At 44.2% G+C, this 23,150-nt stretch overlaps 1 protein-coding gene across 1 annotated transcript in view; it reads left to right on the top strand.

Annotated features, from left to right (window-relative positions):
• Window positions 1-1,228: 1,228 nt before the first annotated feature.
• LOC103110524 (deleted in malignant brain tumors 1 protein-like) overlaps window positions 1,229-23,150 on the top strand; it is a 132,800-nt gene continuing 110,878 nt past the window's right edge. Inside the window, 2 exon segments of the mRNA XM_060172255.1 lie at window positions 1,229-1,523; window positions 11,106-11,420. Coding sequence (XP_060028238.1) covers window positions 1,229-1,523; window positions 11,106-11,420 — 610 coding nt within the window.

Here is a 23,150-nt window from a genome sequence, read left to right as displayed (position 1 = left end):
ACACAGACACACACAGAGACACACACGCGCGCACAGAGACACACACACGCACACAGAGACACACACATACACAGACACACACACACTCGCTCATACACACACACTCACACACACACTCTCACACACACACTCACACACACACACTCACACACACACTCATACTCACACACACACTCATACTCACACACACACGCACTCATACTCACACACACTCATACTCACACACACACGCGCACACACACACACACTCATATTCACATACACACACTCACACACACACTCATACTCACACACACAGACACACACATGCACACAGAGACACACACACAGACACACACACATGCACACAGAGCACACACATACACAGACACACACACACTCACTCATACACACACACACTCATACACACACTCATACACACACACTCATACACACACTCATACACACACTCATACTCACACACACACTCATACTCACACACACAGACACACACACACGCACACAGACACACACACACATGCACACGTATACACACACTCATACTCACACACACAGACACACACACACGCACACAGACACACACACACAGACACACACACACGCACACAGACACACACACATGCACACGTATACACACACTCATACACACACAGACACACACACACGCACACAGACACACACACACAGACACACACACACGCGCACACACACACACACACACACACATGCACACACATACGCACACACACCTAAACCCAGGCTGCACCAATTCCACCCAAACAGGAGAGCAGGAGCTGCTGCTTCTGTCTGTAACTCTGGCAAAACGGAGACAAGACTTTCGAAGGGAATGTTTAGCCTTTAAAAAAAAAGTGCATTGTACAATGAGGATATAGCTCACCATCAGAGCATATGCCTTACTGTGTGTGAAGTCCCAGGTTCAAGTCCCAGCACCACATAGGAGCACCCTGGATGGTCCTGGAGAAACTCCATGAATGGTGGAGCAGAGTTTTAGTGTCTCTCCCTCTCTGTGAGTCTACCTCTCCCTCTTTCTTCTCTCTCTTCCTCTTTCAAATGAAGAAAGAAAAATCAATCTGGGAGGTCCCCCAATGACAGTATCACGCACACAACAGGCCCTGGGCTCATGCAATAAACAAACAGGTACGCAAATAAGAGATGTCCACAGTGAACTGTAGTTCTGGCTTGGATGATGGGGGTGGTGAGGAAGAGGATGGCTCCACTCACCGGCCCTTTTGTGGGGGCAGGGCTGCTTTCTCCCAAAGACTGGCTGGCCGTGAAGCTCGTGGGAGGATCAGGACGGTGCTCTGGGTGTGTGGAGGTATATTACGAAGGTGTGTGGTGCACCGTCTGTGACGACCTGTGGGACGAGAAGGAAGCCCAGGGGGTGTGCTGGCAGCTGGGCTGCGGGAAGGCCGTGTCCGCCCCCGGGAAGGCCCACTTTGGCCAGGGCTCCGGCCCCATCCTCCTGGACAATGTGCAGTGCTCAGGCACCGAGCCCTACCTGGGTCGGTGCTCACACGCCGGATGGTTCTCCCACAACTGTGGGCATGAGGAGGACACGGGCGTCATCTGCTGGGTTGAGTGTCCTTCTTCTGGGAGAGCCGAGCTGTCATTCCTTTCAAACATTTCCTCTGTGTCTCCCTAAATCTGACCCCAAACTAAGTGTGTCTGTTTGAGCAGCCAAAAAGTAATCCTCTTAGAAAGAACTCTCTTAATTAGAGATGAAAATCAATCAAACAAACAAACAAAAACACTACATCACCAAAGGACCCATCACTGAAGGTTGTGGGTCCCAGATCAAAATGGCATCAGGGTTGTCTTTCTCCAGAATGTTTACAAGTTCCATTTCCTGAAAGGCCCGACTCAGGTCCTGGTACAAGATGTTGGACCTGATTTGGGATGAGAGTTTTGTAGACAACTATCTTGGTCAGATGATATATTGTACACATGTGCCAACAACTCTACTGTAAACCACTCACTTAAAAGAAAGAAAGAAAGAAAGAAAGAAAGAAAGAAAGAAAGAAAGAAAGAAAGAAAATTCCATTTCAAGAGAGTGACAGGTCGACACTGAAGCAAACGCAGGCACTTCTGAGCACAGATGCTGCCATTTCATGAAGAGGACATCCCACAGTCCTGCTGTGCCCACCAGCCTCTTTGCATGTGGTTTAGCCTTTATCTAGCACAGGGAGAACAACAATAACATATATTCACCCTGATAGGCCTGTCCTTCCCCAACCTAAGAGGCTGGAAACCAGTGATGCTGGCCTGACCTGTTGCTTTTAAGGAAATCTAGATCCCCATCCTCAAAAGCAGCCATGTTTCTGGTCATCTGACCTGGAACAACTGGGCAAGGTCTGGGGGAAGATCAGCTACAGGAAGCCTCCTCCTTCCTCCTCATCTGAGTAACAAGCTTGGTAGACGTGGCGGACGTTGGATGGATTTCACTAACTCATTCTCCCCAAGTCAGATCAGCCAGGAAGTAGGAACAGAGCTATCACCAGCTGCCCAAAAACCAAGCACTTGGACACTCAACAAGTTGTTCTGAAGATGGCTCGGAGCTCCAGCACGAACACAGAGTTCCTCCCTGTCCTGAAAGACTGACTTCCAGAAGGTTCCGCTTGCCAACCTCTGTTATGAAGCAGCAGACTCACTTCCTGGAGATGACCAAAGGCAGATCATGTTCTGCTGGGACCTGCCCCACTGCAGTGGCACTGCTTTGCATGCAGATGGAGAGTTCTCACCCATTAAACTAACGGTCTCAATGGGCCAGGCGGTAGCGCAGCGGGTTCAGCACAGGTGGCGCAAAGCACAAGAACCGGCATAAGGATCCCAGTTCGAACCCCGGGCTCCCCACCTGCAGGGGAGTCGCTTCATAGGCAGTGAAGCCGGTCTGCAGGTGTCTGTCTTTCTCTCGCCCTCTGTCTTCCCCTCCTCTCTCCATTTCTCTGTCCTATCCAACAACAAATGGCATCAATAACAACAATAGTAATAACTACAATAATAAATATAAAAAAACTGTCAGCACGTGCTTACAAAAAAAAAAAAAAAAGACGATACAGAGCCAGAAAACTTTTCAACAGATGAGGGTTCAGGCAGTGGCATGCCTGGTTAAGTGAAGTTCACAGTATGAAGTTAGTGACTTCATATTGATTTACAAAATTATAAGATAGCAGGAATATAATTCTGCACTGTCCCCAACACCAGGGCTCTGTGTCCCCATTCACTCTACTGGGAGCTACAGTAGTTCTCCCAAGGTTGCAGATAGGGGCTATTATTTCTATAATTATCTGTCTATATATTTGCCCTTTGTTTATCTAATATTTATTTATTTGTTTGTTTTTAGTTTCGCTTTCTTTTCCTTTCTAAGTTACACCTACACTTACTACTACTTCCAAATGTCTTTCTTTTTTCCTTCTCTCTCTGGTTCCTGATGGAATTGGAGTTCAGAGCTCTCTGGTCATATCCCTCTAACATTTCTCCCCCTCTGGGAGTCTGGACCAGAATTCTTTATGGGGTGCAGAAGATGGGAGATCTGGCTTCTGCAATTGTTTCTCTGCTGGACTTGGGCATTGGCAGGTCAATCCATACTTTCAACCTATTTGTATTTTTCCATAGTGAGCTCTCACTGCAGAATTTTCAACAAGACATTTGGGTTTTAGGAACAAAAGACTTTGGGGAAAAATATTTCTCAGATGTCTAAAGTCTGGATAAACTACCTTTTTTTGTTTGTTTGTTGTTGTTCTGTATCTTTCCTTTGTTGAGGCATTCTGATTAGACTCACTATTTATCTTCTGCACAGCCAGCCTCTGCCATGAGTTTCAGTGGTTAATGTAATCAGAGGTTCAAGGACCTATGTAAGGATCCCAGTTCGAGCCCCCAGCTCCCCACCTACAGGGGAGTCTCTTCACCGGTGGTGAAGCAGGTCTGCAGGTGTCTGTCTTTCTCTGCCTCTCTGTCTTCCCCTCCTCTCTCCATTTCTCTCTGTCCTATCTAACAACGTGTAACATCAATAACAATAATAACCACAACAGCACTACAACAACAAGGGCAACAAAAGGGGGGGATGTCCTCCAGGAGCAGTGGATTCATGGTGCAGGCACTGAGCCCAGCAATAACCCTGGAGGCAAAAGAACCAAACGGAAAAACAGAAAGAAAAAAAAAAACCAATGGTCTCAAAGCCTTTTGCCAGCCTGCATTGTAAAGGGATCCCAGTGCCTCTGACATTCTGGAAACATGGAGCCTGCTCCTGATCTAAGTCAGCTGTGGGGTCTTTCTAAAGCTCTTCCTGTAAGTCCTGGGGATGGGCAGAACCAGGTAGAAATCACCTTTGCCCCATCTTGGTGATTCACCAGCTTGAACGGTGGGAAGAGTGATCTTCTGCTGTGCTCTAAGGTCTTAGGTAGTTCTTGATGAACTAGTTTGGGAAGAATAGAACAGGTGAGATGGGAAACATAGTAGACCATGAAGGAGAATTGTCTAGTTACAACCTCACCAGTGTGCGCTGGAACCTCGCATCTCCAGAGCCCTGCCCCACTAGGGAAAGATAGAAACAGGCCAGGGGATGGATCCACCTGTCAATGCTCATGCTGGGCTGGCTCCTCCTCCTCCTTTTCAATAATCACATATAAGACTAATTCCAGACCGGACTTTGTCAGAGGGCCAGAAAATGGTGCACCAGGTGACCTACTCACCAAACAGGAGACCCTCCATGATTGTTCTCACCTCTAATAAATCAAGTAACATTCAACTTTCTTTTCTTTGTTACAGATTCTGAATTTGAAACTTCTGAAGCCTTTGGTAAGAATGACACCTCAGTATTTCTTCACCAGAACTTCTACCTGTACCCCCAGACCTCTGATTACATTAACCACTGAAACTCATGGCAGAGGCTGGCTGTGCAGAAGATAAATAGTGAGTCTAATCAGAATGCCTCAACAAAGGAAAGATACAGAACAACAACAAACAAATAAAAAAAGGTAGTTTATCCAGACTTTAGACATCTGAGAAATATTTTTCCCCAAAGTCTTTTGTTCCTAAAACCCAAATGTCTTGTTGAAAATTCTGCAGTGAGAGCTCACTATGGAAAAATACAAATAGGTTGAAAGTATGGATTGACCTGCCAATGCCCAAGTCCAGCAGAGAAACAATTGCAGAAGCCAGATCTCCCATCTTCTGCACCCCATAAAGAATTCTGGTCCAGACTCCCAGAGGGGGAGAAATGTTAGAGGGATATGACCAGAGAGCTCTGAACTCCAATTCCATCAGGAACCAGAGAGAGAAGGAAAAAAGAAAGACATTTGGAAGTAGTAGTAAGTGTAGGTGTAACTTAGAAAGGAAAAGAAAGCGAAACTAAAAACAAACAAATAAATAAATATTAGATAAACAAAGGGCAAATATATAGACAGATAATTATAGAAATAATAGCCCCTATCTGCAACCTTGGGAGAACTACTGTAGCTCCCAGTAGAGTGAATGGGGACACAGAGCCCTGGTGTTGGAGACAGTGCAGAATTATACTCCTGCTATCTTATAATTCTGTAAATCAATATTAAGTCACTAATATAATTTTTAAAAAGGAACCTTGTTCAGCAATAATAAATGCAAAGAAAATTCCGGAGTGAAGCTATAAATATACTTTAATAAATTATCATTCAAAGATGTGACAGAATTTAGGAAAGTCCAGATTTCTGACACCTTGGCAATGCCCTTGAGTCTGGGAAGACCCTGTGTGTGGCCTCAGGACACAGTGTGCTCACCATCACCCCTTTAGCAAATTCAGTGTTGCCTGGAGAAAAAACACCCTTTCTCTTTTTTAAAATTTGAATTAATGATTGACAAAATTATAAAAATCACAAGGGTACAACTCCACATTGTTCCCACCCCCAGAGTTCTGTGTCCCCATCCCCTTCACTGGAAACTGCAGTGGTTCTCCCTCGGTCACAGATAGGGGTTGACGACTGTTTGTATAACTACAACTATTTTCTTCCTTTTTTATTATTTTTAATTTCTGAAATAATCTTTATTGATTGAAATTTAGAGGGAAGAGGGAGGGAGGGAGGGAGGGAGACAGAGAGACACTTGTAGACGTGCTTCCTCATTTGCAAAGATTTCCCCCTAAGAGTAGAGATGGGGAACTTCAACACAAGTCCTTGTGCACTGTAATATGTGTGCTCAACCAGGTGTGCCACCACCCCACCCCCATTTTTTTGATGGTCCTGACTTCTCTTCCATTTTTTTTAGTCACTTAATATTGATTGACAAAATTATGAGCCAATAGGTGTATAATTCCACACCGTTGCCACCACCAGAATTCTGTGTCCCCAGCCCCTCCATTGGAAGCTACAGTAGTTCTCCCAGGGTTACAGATATGGGTTGACTATTATTTCTAAAGCTGTCTATATTTATATATATTTGCCCATTTTTTCTATGGTCATGCCTTCCTTTCCTTTCTTCTTCTTCTTCTTCTAGCGTTTGCCCTTATTTCGTAGCCAGTCAACAGCGTCAGGTTGAGCCTGGTGTAAAGTTTCGAGACCTCCTTTGAATCTGTAGAGGTGGAAGTCATTGACTATGTGGGTCATAGTCTGTCTGTAGCCGCAGGGGCAGTCGTCTCTGGCTCCCCAGCGATGGAACATAGCGGCGCACCGGCCATGGCCTGTTCGATAGCGATTGAGGAGGGCCCAATCATAACGTGCTAGGTCAAAGCCAGGTTGACGCTCGCAGGGGTCTGTGATGAGGTGATTGTTCTTTACCTCAGCTGACTGCCAACTCTGTTTCCAAGAGACTGGAACAGAGAAGTTCAGTGTAGGCGTAGGGGACCAGATTGGGTGACGAGACGTCAAGCGTTGGACAGGGTGGGCGAAGATATCTGCGTATATTGGCAGGTCCGGTAGAGCGTAGACGTGGGAAATGAACTTAGATGATGCTGCATCCCGACGAATATCTGGCGGGGCGATGTTGCTAAGAACTGGCAGCCATGGAACCGGGGTGGAACGGATGGTTCCAGAAATTATCCTCATGGAGGAATATAATTTGGAATCGACCAAGTGGACATGGGGGCTACGGAACCATACTGGGGCACAGTATTCTGCAGTGGAATAGCATAATGCCTTTCTAAGTTACACCTACACCTACTACTACTTCCAAATGTTCTTCCTTTTTTTCCTCTTCTCTCTCTGGTTCTTGGGGGTCCTGATGGAATTGGAAATCTGAGCCCTTTGGTAACCGTCCCCCTCTTGAGGATGGTCCAAAATTCTTTTTGGCAAGCACAAGGTGGGAGTTCTGGCTTCTGTAATTGCTTCTCCACTGGACAAGGGCATTACACTGACACATCAATCCATGCCCTCAGCCTGTTTCTGTCTTTCCCTAGTTGGGTAGGGCTCTGGAGAGGTGAGGTTCCAGGACACACTAGTGAGGTCGTCTGCACAGGGAAATCATAATGGAATCATAGTTGCAGCCACAGCTTGGTGGCTGAAAGGCAGCAAGATAAAAAGCAAGATGAAACAATGAAATTGAACTATAAGCAGCAACCAGAAAGGTAGGAGTAGAGCAGACGAGAACAGGTCTTAGGGTGAAGAGAAGCTAAGAAGTCTATTTTAGGTATGTTCCTAGGGCCCATGACTTTAATAAGCTTTGGTTGAGTTTGATTCTAACATTTGGTCCACCTGTGAGTTAGCTACCCCCTTTCTCTTTAACCTGAGTCCCTCAACACCACTAACCTTAGAAGTCCCTCTAGGAATGCCGAAGAGATGTGCCTCAGTGAACACAGGGCCCTCTACCTTTCTGGCAGAAGGCTTGTTAGTCCAAGACCTGAGTGACTCTAAGCTGCAGAAATACACAGTCAATTTCTCAGTTCTCACTGATCAGAAAGAACCTAGTGAAGAGATTGCCCTGAAGCTCACTCTTATCTCAGTGCTATCCTTCACCATCAAAGTCTACCAAGAAAGTTGGGTGTATCGTTTGCAAAGCTGTGACACTCCATTCCTCTCTCTCTGCTCGTAGATCCTGAGATCCTTACACCATTTCCTGGCGGTAAGTCCAGATTTTCTAACTCCTCCTCTGATGGTCTGTGCTTCTGAATGGTGGACGGAGGTCTCTGACCTTAGGAATTTTACCAAAGAGAATTTCGTCTGGGAGAATTTCCTCTATGCATTCGTCTCACTCAGTGACCTGCTTTCTTTGCCATACCCAATAGGAGACTCTACACTTCTTTTCTCTTTTTATACTAAATTTCTTCCTATCTTCCAAGCCTGGGGTACATCATCACCTCTTGATGTACCCCATGACACTCTTAATGGACTCCCAAAGCTTTATAAAAAAATAATAAAGATAAAGGAGTCGGGTGGCAGGGCAGCGGGTTAAGCGCAGGTGGTGCAAAGTGCAAGGACTGGTGTAAGGATCCCAGTTCGAGATCCTGGCTCCCCACCTGCAGGGGAGTCGCTTCACAAGCTGTGAAGCAGGTCTGCAGGTGTCTATCTTTCTCTCCCCCTCTGTCTTCCCCTCCTCTCCCCATTTCTCTCTGTCCTATCCAACAATGACAACACCAATAATAATAACTATAACAATAAAACAAGGGCAACAAAAGGGAATAAATAAAAATATTTTAAAACATAATAAAAATAAATTACCTTTTTCTTCTTAACACTGAGAATAGTTGTAAATATAAACTTAATTTTGGATTGATGGGACTAGCTAGCTCCTTGATTCTCCTTCAACTAGACTCAAAGCTCAGTTTCAACAAAGACAAAGTCTTTTCTATGAACCAAAGTATCTCCAACACCCAGTACATCCTTGTTGAGGTAGAACGTGGTCTTTCGAGAATTTCCTGGTTAATTCTCTGTCCCCTGGTGTCAGCCCAGGGCCTCTCTGCCGCTGCTCCAGATTCTGAGGGCAGTTAGCAGTGGAGACTCACAGTTGCATTTGGTGAGTCTCAGGGGAGTCCTCTCCTCGCTCAGCCGTCCTCTTGTTGGTGGAGCAGACTGGAGGTGGTGTCTCAACTGATCAACTGCTGGACTGTTGCCAGCCACTTAATCTCTCCCTAGGCTCCTCTCTGACCACCAGTCATGCGTGTTTGCACTCACCGGTGGTTTGGTGGGTTCCAAAAGTCGTTCTAGTCCTGTCTTATTGCCGTCCCGGGTGGTCTCCTTTGGTCTTCCTAGCTGACCTGGGAGAGGAGAGGAGAGGAGAGGAGAGGAGAGGAGAGGAGAGGAGAGGAGAGGAGAGGAGAGGAGAGGAGAGGAGAGGAGAGGAGAGGGGAGGGGAGGGGAGGGGAGGGGAGGGGAGGGGAGGGGAGGGGACGGAAGAGAAGGGAGGGGAGAGGAGAGGAGGGGAGAGGAGAGGAGAGGGGAGGAGAGGAGAGGGGAGGAGAGGGGAGGAGAGGGGAGGAGAGGGGAGGAGAGGGGAGGAGAGGGGAGGAGAGGGGAGGGGAGAGGGGAGGGGAGAGGGGAGGGGAGAGGGGAGGAGAGGGGAGGGGAGGGGAGGAGAGGGGAGGAGAGGGGAGGAGAAGGGAGGAGAGGAGAGGAGAGGAGAGGAACAGATCTGCTGCTGATCGTAGCCCCACCACTGTTTGTTTGTTTTTTAAGGTTTTTTTTTATTATTATTGCTAACACTCTAATCTGGAACTGGTTTCTCGGCCACCAACCTAATCTGGTGCCTGCTGCGTTCTGAGCACTCATTTGTAGTCCTGAGAATCATTCCCTCACACCCTTTTTATCCTCAAGCCACATGTGTCTGAACTCACCTGTGGCTTATGTGATTTTCTTTTCTTTCTTTCCTCTTTTTTTTTTTTTTTTTAATAAACTGTTGTTTCTTTAATTAGCACCTGGAAGTGCTGAGCCTCACTGCCAAAGCCCCAGTCTGGTGGCAGCTATCCCTGAGTCCAGCCTTTTAGTCACGGCAATCACTTCCTCACCCCCTTTCTACCCATGAGCCACACATGTTTATATGCACCTGTGGTTTGATGAGTTTTTGAAGAGATCCTAGTTGTATTTTGTTGAGTTTTCAGGTGATTTTTTTGTTGCTTTTCCTACTTGATAAGGAAAACAAGATGTGGCTGCCGGACTCCATCTGAGAATGATTTTCATGAATCTTCTTTAAGGGAGAAACAAAGTTTATAACAAGAACTGTTTGTAACAGAGATTCATTCTGACCATAGTTTTTAGTTCTTGGGCGACTGTTCAGCTTTAAGAGAGCACAGAACAATGTGCAGCTCAATCACATTCCAAAATCTTTAAAAACTTCATGAGTGACAACCACAGCTAAAGAACCTTGAAATGCTGAGCTCCACTGAGCAACAGAACTCTTAGCTTGGTAGAATAACAATCTAGAGTTAATCTCTGATAGACACAACATATTCATGCTGAATATAAAATCAAATTAACACCAGTAGGTTAAATGGTAAGACTTATTTTTAGCATACAATTTTCCCCTAGACATAACTTATCAAGCTTGACATTTCCTGTCTCTTTGCTCCCATGTTCTGATTTGCTTCTCTCTTGTATTTTTATGCATACAAAATAGGAGCTGACAAGCAGATTCCTCCTACTCTTTTCCATTGTGTGTGTGTATGTTTGCTTGTGTGTTGATCCTTATAAAATACAGAAAGGGTATGCATCAAGTCAAAAAGAGCAGATTGTCCAAAGTAAAAGTAAGATGTTCATTTTAAATCTTTCTTCAATGACTGTAAACTAAATTGAAAGTCAGGATTATTTAATGAATCAGAACTCAATACTAATCTCCTTTCCCTGTGGGCATATCAGTTGGTGAAAAATTGTTGTAGCTTCAAAGAAAGAGATGACACTGAAGAGGCATAAGTGTCCTATTCCACTAGTGCATGTGGTATGTGGTATCTATGTGCATGCATGTGTACATATCAAGTCACATATGAGTGATCACAGTAGGAATAAGACTACCACTGGGTTTTCTTTAAGAAATTCTTTTTACAATAATTTAATTTAACGTTTTAAAGTGAACTCAAATGGCTACTTTCTATTACTCATACTCTTATCAAAAGAAATAAAGAAAAAGAAATAAATAAAGAAAAAAGGATGTGGTCTTTCTCCTAACATGTAATGTCTTTGTATCTTTGAAAGATTGGCCACAGTTGCAACTAGTGAATGGGTCAAGCCCATGTTCTGGACGCGTGGAGGTCTTCTACCGTGGCCAGTGGGGCAGGGTCTGTGACGACCACTGGGACATGAATGAGGCGGACGTGGTGTGCCGCCAGCTGCGGTGCGGGCGTGCCCTCTCAGCCCCTGTTGAGGCTCTTTTTGGTGAAGGTGACGGCAAGTTTCTGCTGGATGATGTGGACTGCACAGGAAGAGAGAGCTTCCTGGGACAGTGTCCCCATACTGACTGGTCCCTGCATAACTGTGGTCCTGGAGAAGATGCCAGTGTCATCTGTTCAGGTAATGGTCACCCTTCCCTCCAAAGGTACCACCCAGATGACATATCCACTGATCCCACTAGCTGTGCTCACATCTGTGGAGTGGTACACCATTTATGACCACTGGGAGTTGGCAAACGTGTCGGAAATTTGAGAGCTTCAACCTGTACCCAGAACCTTTCTATCTACGAGATGTTGAAATAGATTTTTATGTTTTAATTTGTTTTTATTAGTGACTTAATATTTATATACAAAATTGTAAAATAATAGAGGTATAATTCCATATGGTTCCCACCATCAGAGTTCTGTGTCCCTATCCTCTCCATTGGAAACTGTAGTAGCTCTCCCAGGTTCACAGAGATGGGCTGATCCTATGAATATATATTTACTTTCCCCTCTTCTCTCTCAGATAAGAGAAAGGAAGTGCCTGGCTTCCTCTGGTGTTTTCCAGATTCACTTCCTTTTCAGTGATGGTATAAAAACAAGATTCCTGGTGACAAACACTTTGGGTCCTGGTGGAGTGGGGGCGCAGAGCCTCTGGTTTACTTCTCCCATCACTTACCTCTCTGGGAGTATGGACCAACATTCTTTTTAGGGTGCAGAAGGTGGGCTTCTGGTTTCTGTACCTGATTCTCTGCTGGACATGGGCATTGCCAGGCTGATCCACACCCCCATTCTATTGAAATAGATTTTATATAGACAAAAAATAGTGGAAAATATTGGTGGTTCCATTACAAGGACTAGATTTCAAAATGATTCACAAAAAAAAGCAAGGAACCTTAGCAGTGATCATCTTATAGAGTGCCTTCTGCCTTTCTTCTGAACATCTTAGAGGAACTAAGAGGTAGTTTGTTGTTTTGTTTTCCCACCATAAGTCTGTAGTTTGATGAAGTGAAAAGCTTGTAGATTAGAACAGCACTCAGTTGTGACCTGCTGACTATGAGACCAGGCTGCGTATGGCTGATCACAAGTCATGACCATTCCAAGGCGAGGCTTTCTCAACTTCACCTCTATTGATTTTGGGGGACAATGTGGTGGAGGCTGTCCTGAGTATAGTAGGCTCTTCAGCAGCACCCCAGACACCTACTCACTGAATGACACCCCAGATACAACACTGCAAAGTGTCTTCAGACAGTGTTAAATCTCCCTTTGGGGGGAGGGTGGGTAAATGGCTATTGATTGAGAACCACAGACCTAGACTTAGACATGGTTTCCATCAAATATGGGACAATATTCAGGGGACTACCAATGCCACAGATTTCAACGTGTGTGCCAGTAGGAAACAATGAAAGGAAATATATTGAGAGCAGTGGATTTTTTTCACTTATTAAGATGTCCAATGATGTTCAGTCATAAAGACTTGTCCACTTGAAGCCGGACTGCAAGTCTCTCTCTCATCCCTTCTCTTTCTCCTCTTCCTCCCTCTCAATTTCTCTCTGTCCTATTAAATAGAAAAAAGGGGGGAAAGAGGAAAAAAATAGCCACTTGGAGCAGTGGGTTTGTCTGTAGTCACTGAGCCCCAGTGATACCCCTGTTAGCAATAAAAATAACAATAAAGTAAGATAGATTTTAAAAGGAAAATAGTAGTCTTTTGGGTAGGAAAGCACAATTAAAACTAATGAACGTGGGAGTCAGGTGGTAGTGCAGTGAGTTAAGTGCACATGGCGCGAAGTGCAAGGACCCACGGAAAGATACCAGTTCAAGCCTCTGCTCCCCACCTGCAGGGGAGTCGCTTCACAAGCGGTGAAGCAGGTCTGCAGGTGTCTATCGTTCTCTCCCCCTCTGTCTTCCCCTCCTCTCTCCATTTCTCTCTGTCCTATCCAACAACGATGACAGCAATAATAACTACAACAATAAAACAACAAGGGCAACAAAAGGGAAAATAAATAAATATTTTTAAAAAATAAAAATAAGAAACTAATGAACGTGCGCTATTTGGCGCTCTGTACTGACCAAAATTCATATCTTTGATGTTTAAAGTCACCTGAACTAAGGCAGACAAGAGATAGCAGTTTACTTATGGGAGTCATATTCTTTTATTTTAAAATTCAATTTGAGCTGGAGCATCTCTACAGATATTTTCCTTTTTATTTATTTATTTTTTATTTAAGAAAGATATTTTTCTAAAGTCAGTCTTTTCTTCCCCCACATCTTAACAGGGTCTGAGCATCCAAAGCCTGAGCTGGGTAAGTTCATGCGTTTGTTTTATTAACCTGGTGTTCTCATTCTGTGAAAGTCCTGGGCAGGCAGTAGGTATATCATTAAGGGAAAATGGAATGAATATTATAATTGTGAAAATAAAATTGACGCAGGACAATAAAAAAGGAGAGTAAATAGTGGGGGGGATCAGAGTTGCATAATTTTTAAACAATTTTACTTTTTAAATCCCCCTCCCTTTTTGTTGCCCTTGTTGTTTATAGTTGTTGTTGTTGTTGATGATGTCGTCGTTGTTGGATAGGACAGAGAGAAATGGAGAGAGGAGGGGAAGACAGAGAGGGGGAGAGAAAGACAGACACCTGCAGACCTGCTTCACCGCCTGTGAAGCGACTCCCCTGCAGGTGGGGAGCCGGGGCTCGAACCAGGATCCTTACGTCTGTCCTTGCGCTTTGTGCCACCTGCGCTTAACCCGCTACGCCACCACCCAGCTCCCTAGAGTTCCATATTTCAACCATCCTTACTTACTGTTTCTGCATTCTAGATCATCCTGATAGTCTTACCCTTAAGTCCAAAATGCGTTCATTGTTCTTCTTTTCAGAGAAATGGATAGTATTTTCATCTTGATCAGTTTAGGTTTTAGTTTTTTTTTTCAAGTGGAAATGTTGTGAGCTGCATTATTCCTACCACCATGGCAAGGAACACATTTGGCAAATCATTCGTGTTGCTTGTGAAACCACTCAACACACAGGTTCTCCCCAGCCTGTTAGCTCGGTATGGCTGGGAGGGGATGAAACATTCCTCTCATAACAGCCACTGAATTCTCGACTCCTCTCCCCACAGAGATTGCTGAGGAGTCACTGCCAGTTCCACAGGGTAAGAGGTGTTTTCATGATGGATTTGCAGAATTATTGGCACCTTATTTTGTTATTGCCACCAGGGTTACTAATGCGGCTCAGTGTTTGAGTAAGGAATCAGCCACTCCCAATCTCCACATATTTCTCTTTTTTCCTCTCCTATTTCTCTTCTCCTCTCCTCTCCTTTCTCTTTATTTCTTGCTTTTTCCTTTTTGATAGTGACAGAGAGAAACTGAGAGGGAAAAGGGAGAGGGGAAAGACAGACCCCTGCAGACCTGCCTCCCTGGTCAGGAGACTTCCTCCCTGCCGGTGGGGGACCAGGCTTGAACTTGGGTTCTCATGCATAGAAGTGTGTGCACTCTACTGGGTACACCATTATAAATTGTAATTCTTATTACTAAAATTGACTTTTATGGCAAGTGGTCCAGTACATGATAAAAAAAATGGGCACATTCTTCCCATTCACTGGGTTTCTAAAACCAGAGATATTTGCAGCCAGCCAATTTCCTCCCTCCTTTTCACTCCACACAACCAAATATGTCAGAAAATGATTCTCTATCCCAAAAAAATAGATGCCTTGGCTATGGCCTTAGTCCTCTCTTTCCAAAACCAAGAATGTATAATGACTTCAGATTTCTCTCTGCCTTTCTTGTGCCTTCTGTTCCCACTTGTAAAAACTCTTGTAATTACATTGGGTCCATCTGGACCCAATCCAGGGCCATAACTCTATTAAAGGCAGCTGGTCTGCAGACTTAGTTTTTTTAATTCTTTTTATTTATAAAAAGGAAACACTGACAAAAACCATAGGACATAAGAGGGGCACAACTCCACACAATTCCCACCACCAGAATTCCATATCCCATCCCCTCCCCTGGTAGTTTTCCTATTCTTTATCCATCTGGGAGCATGGACCCAGGGTCATTGTGGGATGCAGAAGGTGGGAGGTCTGGCTTCTGTAATTGCTTCCCCGCTGAACATGGGCGTTGGCAGATCGATCCATACTCCCAGCTCGTCTCTCTCTTTCCCTAGTGAGGCAGGGCTCTGGGGAGGCGGGGCTCCAGAATACATTGTGGGGGTCGTCTGCCCAGGAAAGTTCAGTTGGCATCATGGTAGCATCTGGAACCTGGTGGCTGAAGAAAGAGTTAAGATATGAAGCCAAACAAATTGTTGACTAGTCATGAACCTAAAGGCTGGAATATTGCAGGTGAAGATTTGGGGTCTCTATTTAGTAGATAGCTAGTAGGTCTATTTTAGGTATATTCCAAATAGGCCTGTGACTATACTAGTTGTTTGTTTTTTTTTTTTCTGAACCTGACATCTGATATGCAGGTGGATCCAAGTTATTGTCTGGGGAGATGATGTCATGGCTGGGAAAAGGGCGAGAAAGCTGGATCAGGGAAGAGAGTAGCTCCCAAATATGGGAAGGGTGTCTAAATATTGTTGACTGTAAAGCCCATCGATTTGATGTGATCTGGGGCCCATCCTCAGCTTAGGGTGCGACCTTAGTTCTATCCTCAACCCTTTTTCTCCTTCATCAAATGACCTTATATTGGCACGCTCTGGGGATTCAAAGGGCTAATTTATTAGAATTCTACAGTTACTACTGCTTCGTGGCAAATACACATCATTCAGGACATCCACTGAAATGTGATACAAGAGGGGTAGATTCTACCTGTTGTTTTCGATGGGTTATGTTGTTTTTGCCGGGCTGGCTTCATGGGCGGGTAACAGACGACCAGGGACTCATGGTTGAGCTGTAGGCAGTATCTCTTTATTCATGCAGGACGCAGCACAATCTAAGCCGAGCTAAGCTAAACTCAAGGTACAGTACTCTAAAACTCACAATGCTGTCTTTATATATACTTCCCAAGTAGGGTGGAAACAGGATGTGACATAGAGAGGGTGGAGAGAAAAGTGACTGGTGAAAATCAGAGTGTGACAAAGAAGGGATCAGGGTGTGACAAGGAGGGGATGGAGCAGGCGAGAATCCTATCACTGAACCACAAATGCCCTGGAGGGAGGGTGGAACTTGTTAACAGTGGTTATGTAAATAGAATGAAGTGGTTATGTAAATAGAATAGTGTTAAGCAGGGGGGATTTAAACCAAATGAAACAGAAGGGGTCTCATGCATACCAACAATTCCCCCTTTCTTTTTAACTAATGGCCATTGTGGGGTGAACAGAAACGTATATCGTACAGGTGTTTTCAAAAGAACTGGCATAAGACATGGAAAACAAAATAGGCGAGCAGCAATAACCAATGTGATGTCAAGGGGAATGTTTCTTGCCTCAAAGGGCAAGGCCTAGCAGGCAAAATGGTATTTCTTGCCTCTGGGAATGCTTCATGCCTCTGGGGGCATCTCTTGCCTCAAAGGGCGTTTCCTGCCTCTGTGGGCATCTCTTGCCTCTTGGGGCGCTTCATGCCTCTGTGGGCATAACCTAATAAGGGGGGGGGGGAGTTTTCTGCCTCTGGGGAAGAACCTGCAGGCGAGGGGACATGGTCTATAAAGTCTCAAGGCAATTGGCTGAAGTTAGTCTTTGAGAAACACAGCAGCATGTACCAGTAAGTCCGATGGAGGTGTCAGTCCAAAGTAGCTGACCACAGAAGAAAATGCCAGAGGATGAAATGCTGCACGTCTGTCTTGATGGGGAATGTCGGCCACCAGAATTCTGCTTTTCTGTAGAGAGTGAGCTTTGGAGTCTGTGAATCTGTTTCTTCAGGACGTGCCAGGTCTCACCATTGGTTTCCGGGGGCGATGTCAGAGAACAGGATCCAAATGGATTTCCAGGAATTCCATTTGAGTAGATGCTTTTTCATGTGAAGACTTTGACAGCTGAAATTCACTTACTTGTCAAACAAAACTTGTAGCAGATTAGAAGTTTACTATAATTGATAACTCCATTATAATTGGAAGTCCTTTCTAGTATGATTTTAAGGTTGTTTAAACAGTTTAAACTCAATAAAATGTGGAAAGGTAAACAGAAGAACCACGGTTAAAAGCCTCAGGCATGAGAATAATTAACATAATCATTGCACTATCTGCCTCACCCATAACTCATACAGTTTTCAGGATTAAATGTTTCAGATTCATGTCAAGACGTAAAAGAGAAATCAAAGGAGGGAAAAACAACTTTTTGGATTGTTTCTGGATGTCTCTAGAAATCATGGCTGCATCCAGCATTTTTTTTAAGTCAATGTCAAACAAAAATTCAGTCATTCAAATCATTCTCTTATGAAACGCAACTTGTACCAGATTATCAAGATCTCACCATGTAGGATTAAGAGTCCCCGGAGGGCGTCCTAGTCCAAAAAGCTCCTCGAAATTCCATTTAGGGTGTTTCTGACTGTTCCTGCTGGATTGCTTCAGGCACCCATTTTTAAAAGCGTCTTCCCATCGAAGAAAGAATCCAATCAGGAGAGTAGAACTAACCACGTGTCTCCATACTTGGGAACTGCCAGGGTACTCGAGAATGTTCTTCAAATTAAAGTAGTCCTTCTCCACAGGAAACATTCGAGAAGAAGTCCAGAAAGTCCCAGGGGAAATCCCCATGCATATCCCAAAGTCTACGATCACAGTCATAAAGAACCAAACTGTGGCCCGGAGCAAAATCTAGTCCTTTTCCTCAGGAAACATGGGAGAGGGAATCCAGAAAGTCCAAGGAGAAATCTCAGTGCATCTCCCAAGCTCTATGATCCCAGTCATAAGAAACCAAAGTTCCCGGTCAGGGAAACAAAGTTTGGCCCAGAGCAAAATGCTCCAGAGACAGAGTAACTGTCTCATGATGAAACAGTAGAGGCTTTGGCAAACCTCTTCATAAGTAGAAGAGAAGACCATAGTGCATAGGTAGGCAAAGTCTTCACTTATCTGGGAGTTGCGCAGGTCTGGTCCCATGTTGTGGCGCCATATGTTGTTTTTGCCAGGCTATGTTGTTTTCGCCAGGCTGGCTTCATGGGCAGGTAACAGACGACCAGGGACTCATGGTTGAGCTGTAGGCAGTATCTCTTTATTCATGCAGGACGCAGCACAATCTAAGCCGAGCTAAGCTAAACTCAAGGTACAGTACTCTAAAACTCACACTACCCAAGTTAAAAAAAAAAAAATAGATGACCCATGGTTGTTCACCAGTGTGGTTTTCTCTGTCTATGTTCCTAGTGGGTGGTGTGAGTCATCCCCGCCGTCAGAGAGAACACTGTAGGTCAGGTTGTGGAGAAGTTTCACAATTAAGCAACATTTATGGCAGGCTCCTATCAGGGAAAAACAGGTTGTGAGGGAGTTGGGTGGTAGCGCAGTGGGTTAAGTGCACAAGGACTGGCGTAAGGATCCCTGTTTGAGCCCCCAGCTCCCCACCTGCAGGGGGGGGTCACTTCAAAAGCAGTGAAGCAGGTCTGCAGGTGTCTGTCTTTCTCTCCCCCTCTCTGTCTTCCCCTCCTCTCTCCATTTCTCTCTGTCCTATACAACAACGATGACATCAATAACAACAATAATAACTACAACAATAAATCAACAAGGGCAACAAAAGGGAATAAATAAATAAATAAATATATTTTTTAAAAAAACAGGTTGAGGTTGTGAGATCATCAGAATAAATGGGGAAAAGTGCCAGCGGTTCCTGGTGGTCCAAACCGCCAAGCCGAATCTGAGGGAAAGTGTAGCACCAAATACCTGTGCAGGTACATTGAATGTGCAAGGAAGAATATAGATTTTCAACTCCAATAGCGGCCAAGAGGTGATCTAACATTTCTGACAGTAGAGTGCAAGGAGGGGGACAAAGAGAGCGGGCATGTGTTTCAGAGAACAAAGGCGGGCAGATTAGCAGAGCCTGAGAGGGACTACCTAAGAAATGCAGGAGGCTGCCGCCTCTCACAAATGGGGTTTTATGGACCGAGAGAAGAAACCACTGAGCGTAAAGGGAAAACACGGAAAGGTGACGTTTGTGGGAAAGACGTGGAGTAACTATGGAGTTTTATCTTTAAAGCCACAGACACATCTGGGCTGACTCCGAAATGGATCTCTCAGTGTCTATCGCTAGACAGTAGCCCTCCTCCTGCACTCCATCTGCCATGTGCTGACCCGGTGGGAAGCTGGAGCTCCACTGTAATCCTGTCAGAGTTGAGGCAAGACTAATCTGCTGGCATACCTCTTTCAAGGCATTTATAACTTGCTGCTATGGATTTAAACGGACGAGTGTTTGCTTGTAGTTAAGTGTCTGGGAAGTGGACAGTTAAACAGGGAGTGAAGGTTGCCGACCCATGTCCGAAGCCAGCGTGCCTGTTCTCTGGGAATGCATAATACTGCGTGGATCAGGGCAGAATTAGGATAACTAGTTACTTCCCTTCTGCTAACGAATGTTTCTGTGCCACAGTTATTCCTGCTGCCATCTCAACCCAGCTGTCTCCCACAACCTCTTCACATTCAACACCGCCAGGTAGGACCCACCTCTCACTGCCAGGTCCAGATGTGCCTGGGTGATTCTGATATGATGCTCTCTGGTTTTCCTACCAACGCCAGCTCCCACTCATGTTCCACTGGAGATGAACTCATCTAAGAAAGGGATAAGAAGATCCTGAAATGATTGGAATTTCACATTGTATGGTTTTATATCTCCCTGTGTGTCTCTCTGTATCTCTCTCTCTTGGTTTCTCCTCTTTTTCCACCAGGGCTGTGGCTAAGACTCTACAACATGATATTTCCACTGCTCCCAGTAGACTCTATGTAGTCTTGTTATAAAGGGTTCAGACAGAGGTAGAGAGCAAGAGAGGCACCGCTGTACTGGCCCCACCACTCATGAAGCTTCCACCAACCCAAGCCCTTGGTGTGGGTGTTCCCATGTGGTGGCCGGGAAACAAACCCAGGGCCTTTTGCATCATCAAGTGTGAACTTGGTAGAGTGAGCTGTCACCTGCTCTCCACCCACCCCCGCTTTCCTTTCTATTCTATTGTCCATCTGTTGACTGCCAAAGAATAAAATAACATGAGGTTTTCATTTTACATGTTTTCACAAACGCAAAGAGGAAGAGGAAGGTAGGGGATATATGTTAGAGAAAACAGTAACTAAAAGAGTCACCTCACTTCTGCTAAACTAAGAAGTCAGCTAGAATGTCTGACCTAATGTCTGTGCAGTGTACAGCCTGGAAGCACTTTGGTTTTCTCGTATAGTACAAAGAATATAGAATTGTCCATTAGCATTTCACACTGATTACACATTGAAATGATAAGATGGCTATGTGGGATTAAATGCAATGTGTTGTTAAAATTAATTTCACCTGTTCTTTTTTTACTTTTAAAAATTGCAAATCACATGTGGTTGGGGTTTATTTTTATTAGAAAGCATTCCCTTATACCATGTCAGTCTTTATGTTGATTTTCTTAAGTGGGTTATTTTGTTTAATCCTCCCAACTCATCAGGTGAAGGAATTTCTGTAATCCCCAATTTCTGAATGGGGAAACTCATGCTAAATAAGTTAAGTATTGTCCCCAAAGTTGATGGGAAGATAATACAAGGAATCTGACTTCAGAGCCCTGGAGCTCAACTGCTGGACTATTTTTACTCACTAACCTTAAGATGCTGTTAACCACAAAAGAAAAAAGAAAAAAAGGACCAGACTTGTTGCCTATTAATAAGTATCTGTCTGAGAAGGGAGGAGCTAAGGATAAAAAGATTGACTAACCTCTGGGACATGTCAACATTTAACCTTCTTACTTTTGTACTTACTTCTCCCAAGCCTGCCCAGAACATGTCCAATTCTCCCCCGCCCACGCAAGCAGTAGTGGTTCATTCTTCAGGATGCCCTCATAGCTGTCATTCTCACTCTAAACTCTTAGTAATTCTCTGTAAAGTTGTATGTGTCTAGTTGTCTCTCCAATCACACTGCCAACTTAGAGCAGAACCCACAACTGTCTCCACTTTGAGTTGTCCTCAAGCACACACACATGTAAGCACACACACACATGTGCATGCATGCATGCATTACATATTTTCATGTGATTTACAGTCTTGAGAACAATGTCTACTGAACATTTAATACTTGTAAGTAAGTTAAGTATTGGAGCCAGGGAGATTGTGCAGTTAGCAAACCAGACATCTATGCCTAAGGGCCTACAAGTATAAGGTTCAATCTCCAGTGCTACACTCCAGAGCTGAGTAGTATTCTGGTCTCTTTCTCTCATAGGAAAAAAAAAAACTATATGTTGGAATAAATGAACTCCACTTGACTGTTCCCAATTTGAGAAATAATAACAAAAATGGGAGCAAACACATTAGGTTCTGGATCTCATGCCTAAGTGACAAGAATGATTTTGACCAAGCAACTGCCAGACCACTGGGTTTTGAACCTGTCTCCTGCTTCCAGCTATATAGCCCTCCCCAGCTCCCCCTCTTTTCAGTCCTCTTTGTAGTTTATTTTCCTATCAAAAAGTGGGACTAATCATTATGTATTTCAAAGAGTTGTCATGAGGAAGAAATTAGTAAATTCTTGCAAAGCACCTTGAAGAATTTGGTATGTGAGCATAAAAAGTGACCATGGACTTAATTCTGTGCGTACAAGTGTGTCCTGTGGAATCATGTTGCTTAGAGGATTCTATTCTACCCCACAGCTGCTCTCTGCTTCTCTGCTAGTAGTAACACAGCTTGTTATGGTTCCTCCTCCAGGACCTGGTATTCACCGACCTGCTTTCCATCTCTGGATTTATCTATTCTGGACAGTTCATACAAACAGGATCATCTTAAATGTAGCCCTTCTTGTCTAGTATAGTGCTTTCAAGGCTGCTTATTTCATTCTGCATTTTGAGTGAGCTCATCTAAAACTCATTAATTCTTCTGGAAATGTGGAACAAATGGAAAAAGCCCCTCTCATTCCATTGAGTACAAATGATCAAGATGCGTTTCCCTTGGTTTTTGTTTTGTTTTTCTAATAGCTCACTCAACTTCCACCATCCAAGAAAATAGGAACCACCCAGCTGTATCACCAGGTAGGTTAACAACCTAAAGTTAAAATAATGCAAAACAAAACAAAAAATGGGTCTGACCCATGGTATATCTCACTCTTAGGGACTTAAGACCAAAGAAAGAGTCTAAAGTTCAGAATTGGAAAACATCCACTACAACAAAATCTAGGGACCATGCGATGGCCAAAATATCCTCTTCAGCACAAGATTCTTTTTTTTATCCCATTTTTATTAGTGTTTTAACAGTGTTCTACAAAATTATAAGACTTCTGGGATTTAATCTCACACCCACACATGGTGTGTATAAACCCCCATATCCTCTACCAAAGCTTTCTTTGTGCCTCCACCCCACCCCACTCCCTTACAAACAGAAGAAAGAAGTAGCAGCATAGTTCTGGGTCAAGAGTTATCAGCACATAGGTTTATCCAGGACAAGAAGTCCAAATTACTGTGCTGAATTCTTCATACTTACACTGTTTCTCATCTGTGAGTTTGCTGTTTTTAGTTCTCCAGTGCTATCTTTGCTATTGGTCTCTGATACGACTTTGGTTTCAAGTGTGTCTGAATTATGTCTCTTTGATAAATATTTTTCATGCCTTCTTGGTGGAAATCTCAGTCTCAAATGGATTTTTAGTCCTTTTACAAGATGGGATTGTTCCTGTAGAGAATCTTCATACTGCAATAAAAAAAAAGTCTCTACTTGTATTAATATGCCTCCTCAGAAAGCAGTGCTAGTATTTTCCATGTGAGCACATCAGTGAAGTCACATTCTTGTAACACCCATCCCTTTATTTCT

The sequence above is a fragment of the Erinaceus europaeus genome, chromosome 14 (assembly GCF_950295315.1).
Source record: "Erinaceus europaeus chromosome 14, mEriEur2.1, whole genome shotgun sequence".
Lineage (NCBI taxonomy): Eukaryota > Metazoa > Chordata > Mammalia > Eulipotyphla > Erinaceidae > Erinaceus > Erinaceus europaeus.
Note: the sequence above shows the minus strand (reverse complement) of the source record. Positions and strands in the feature narration are given on the sequence as shown.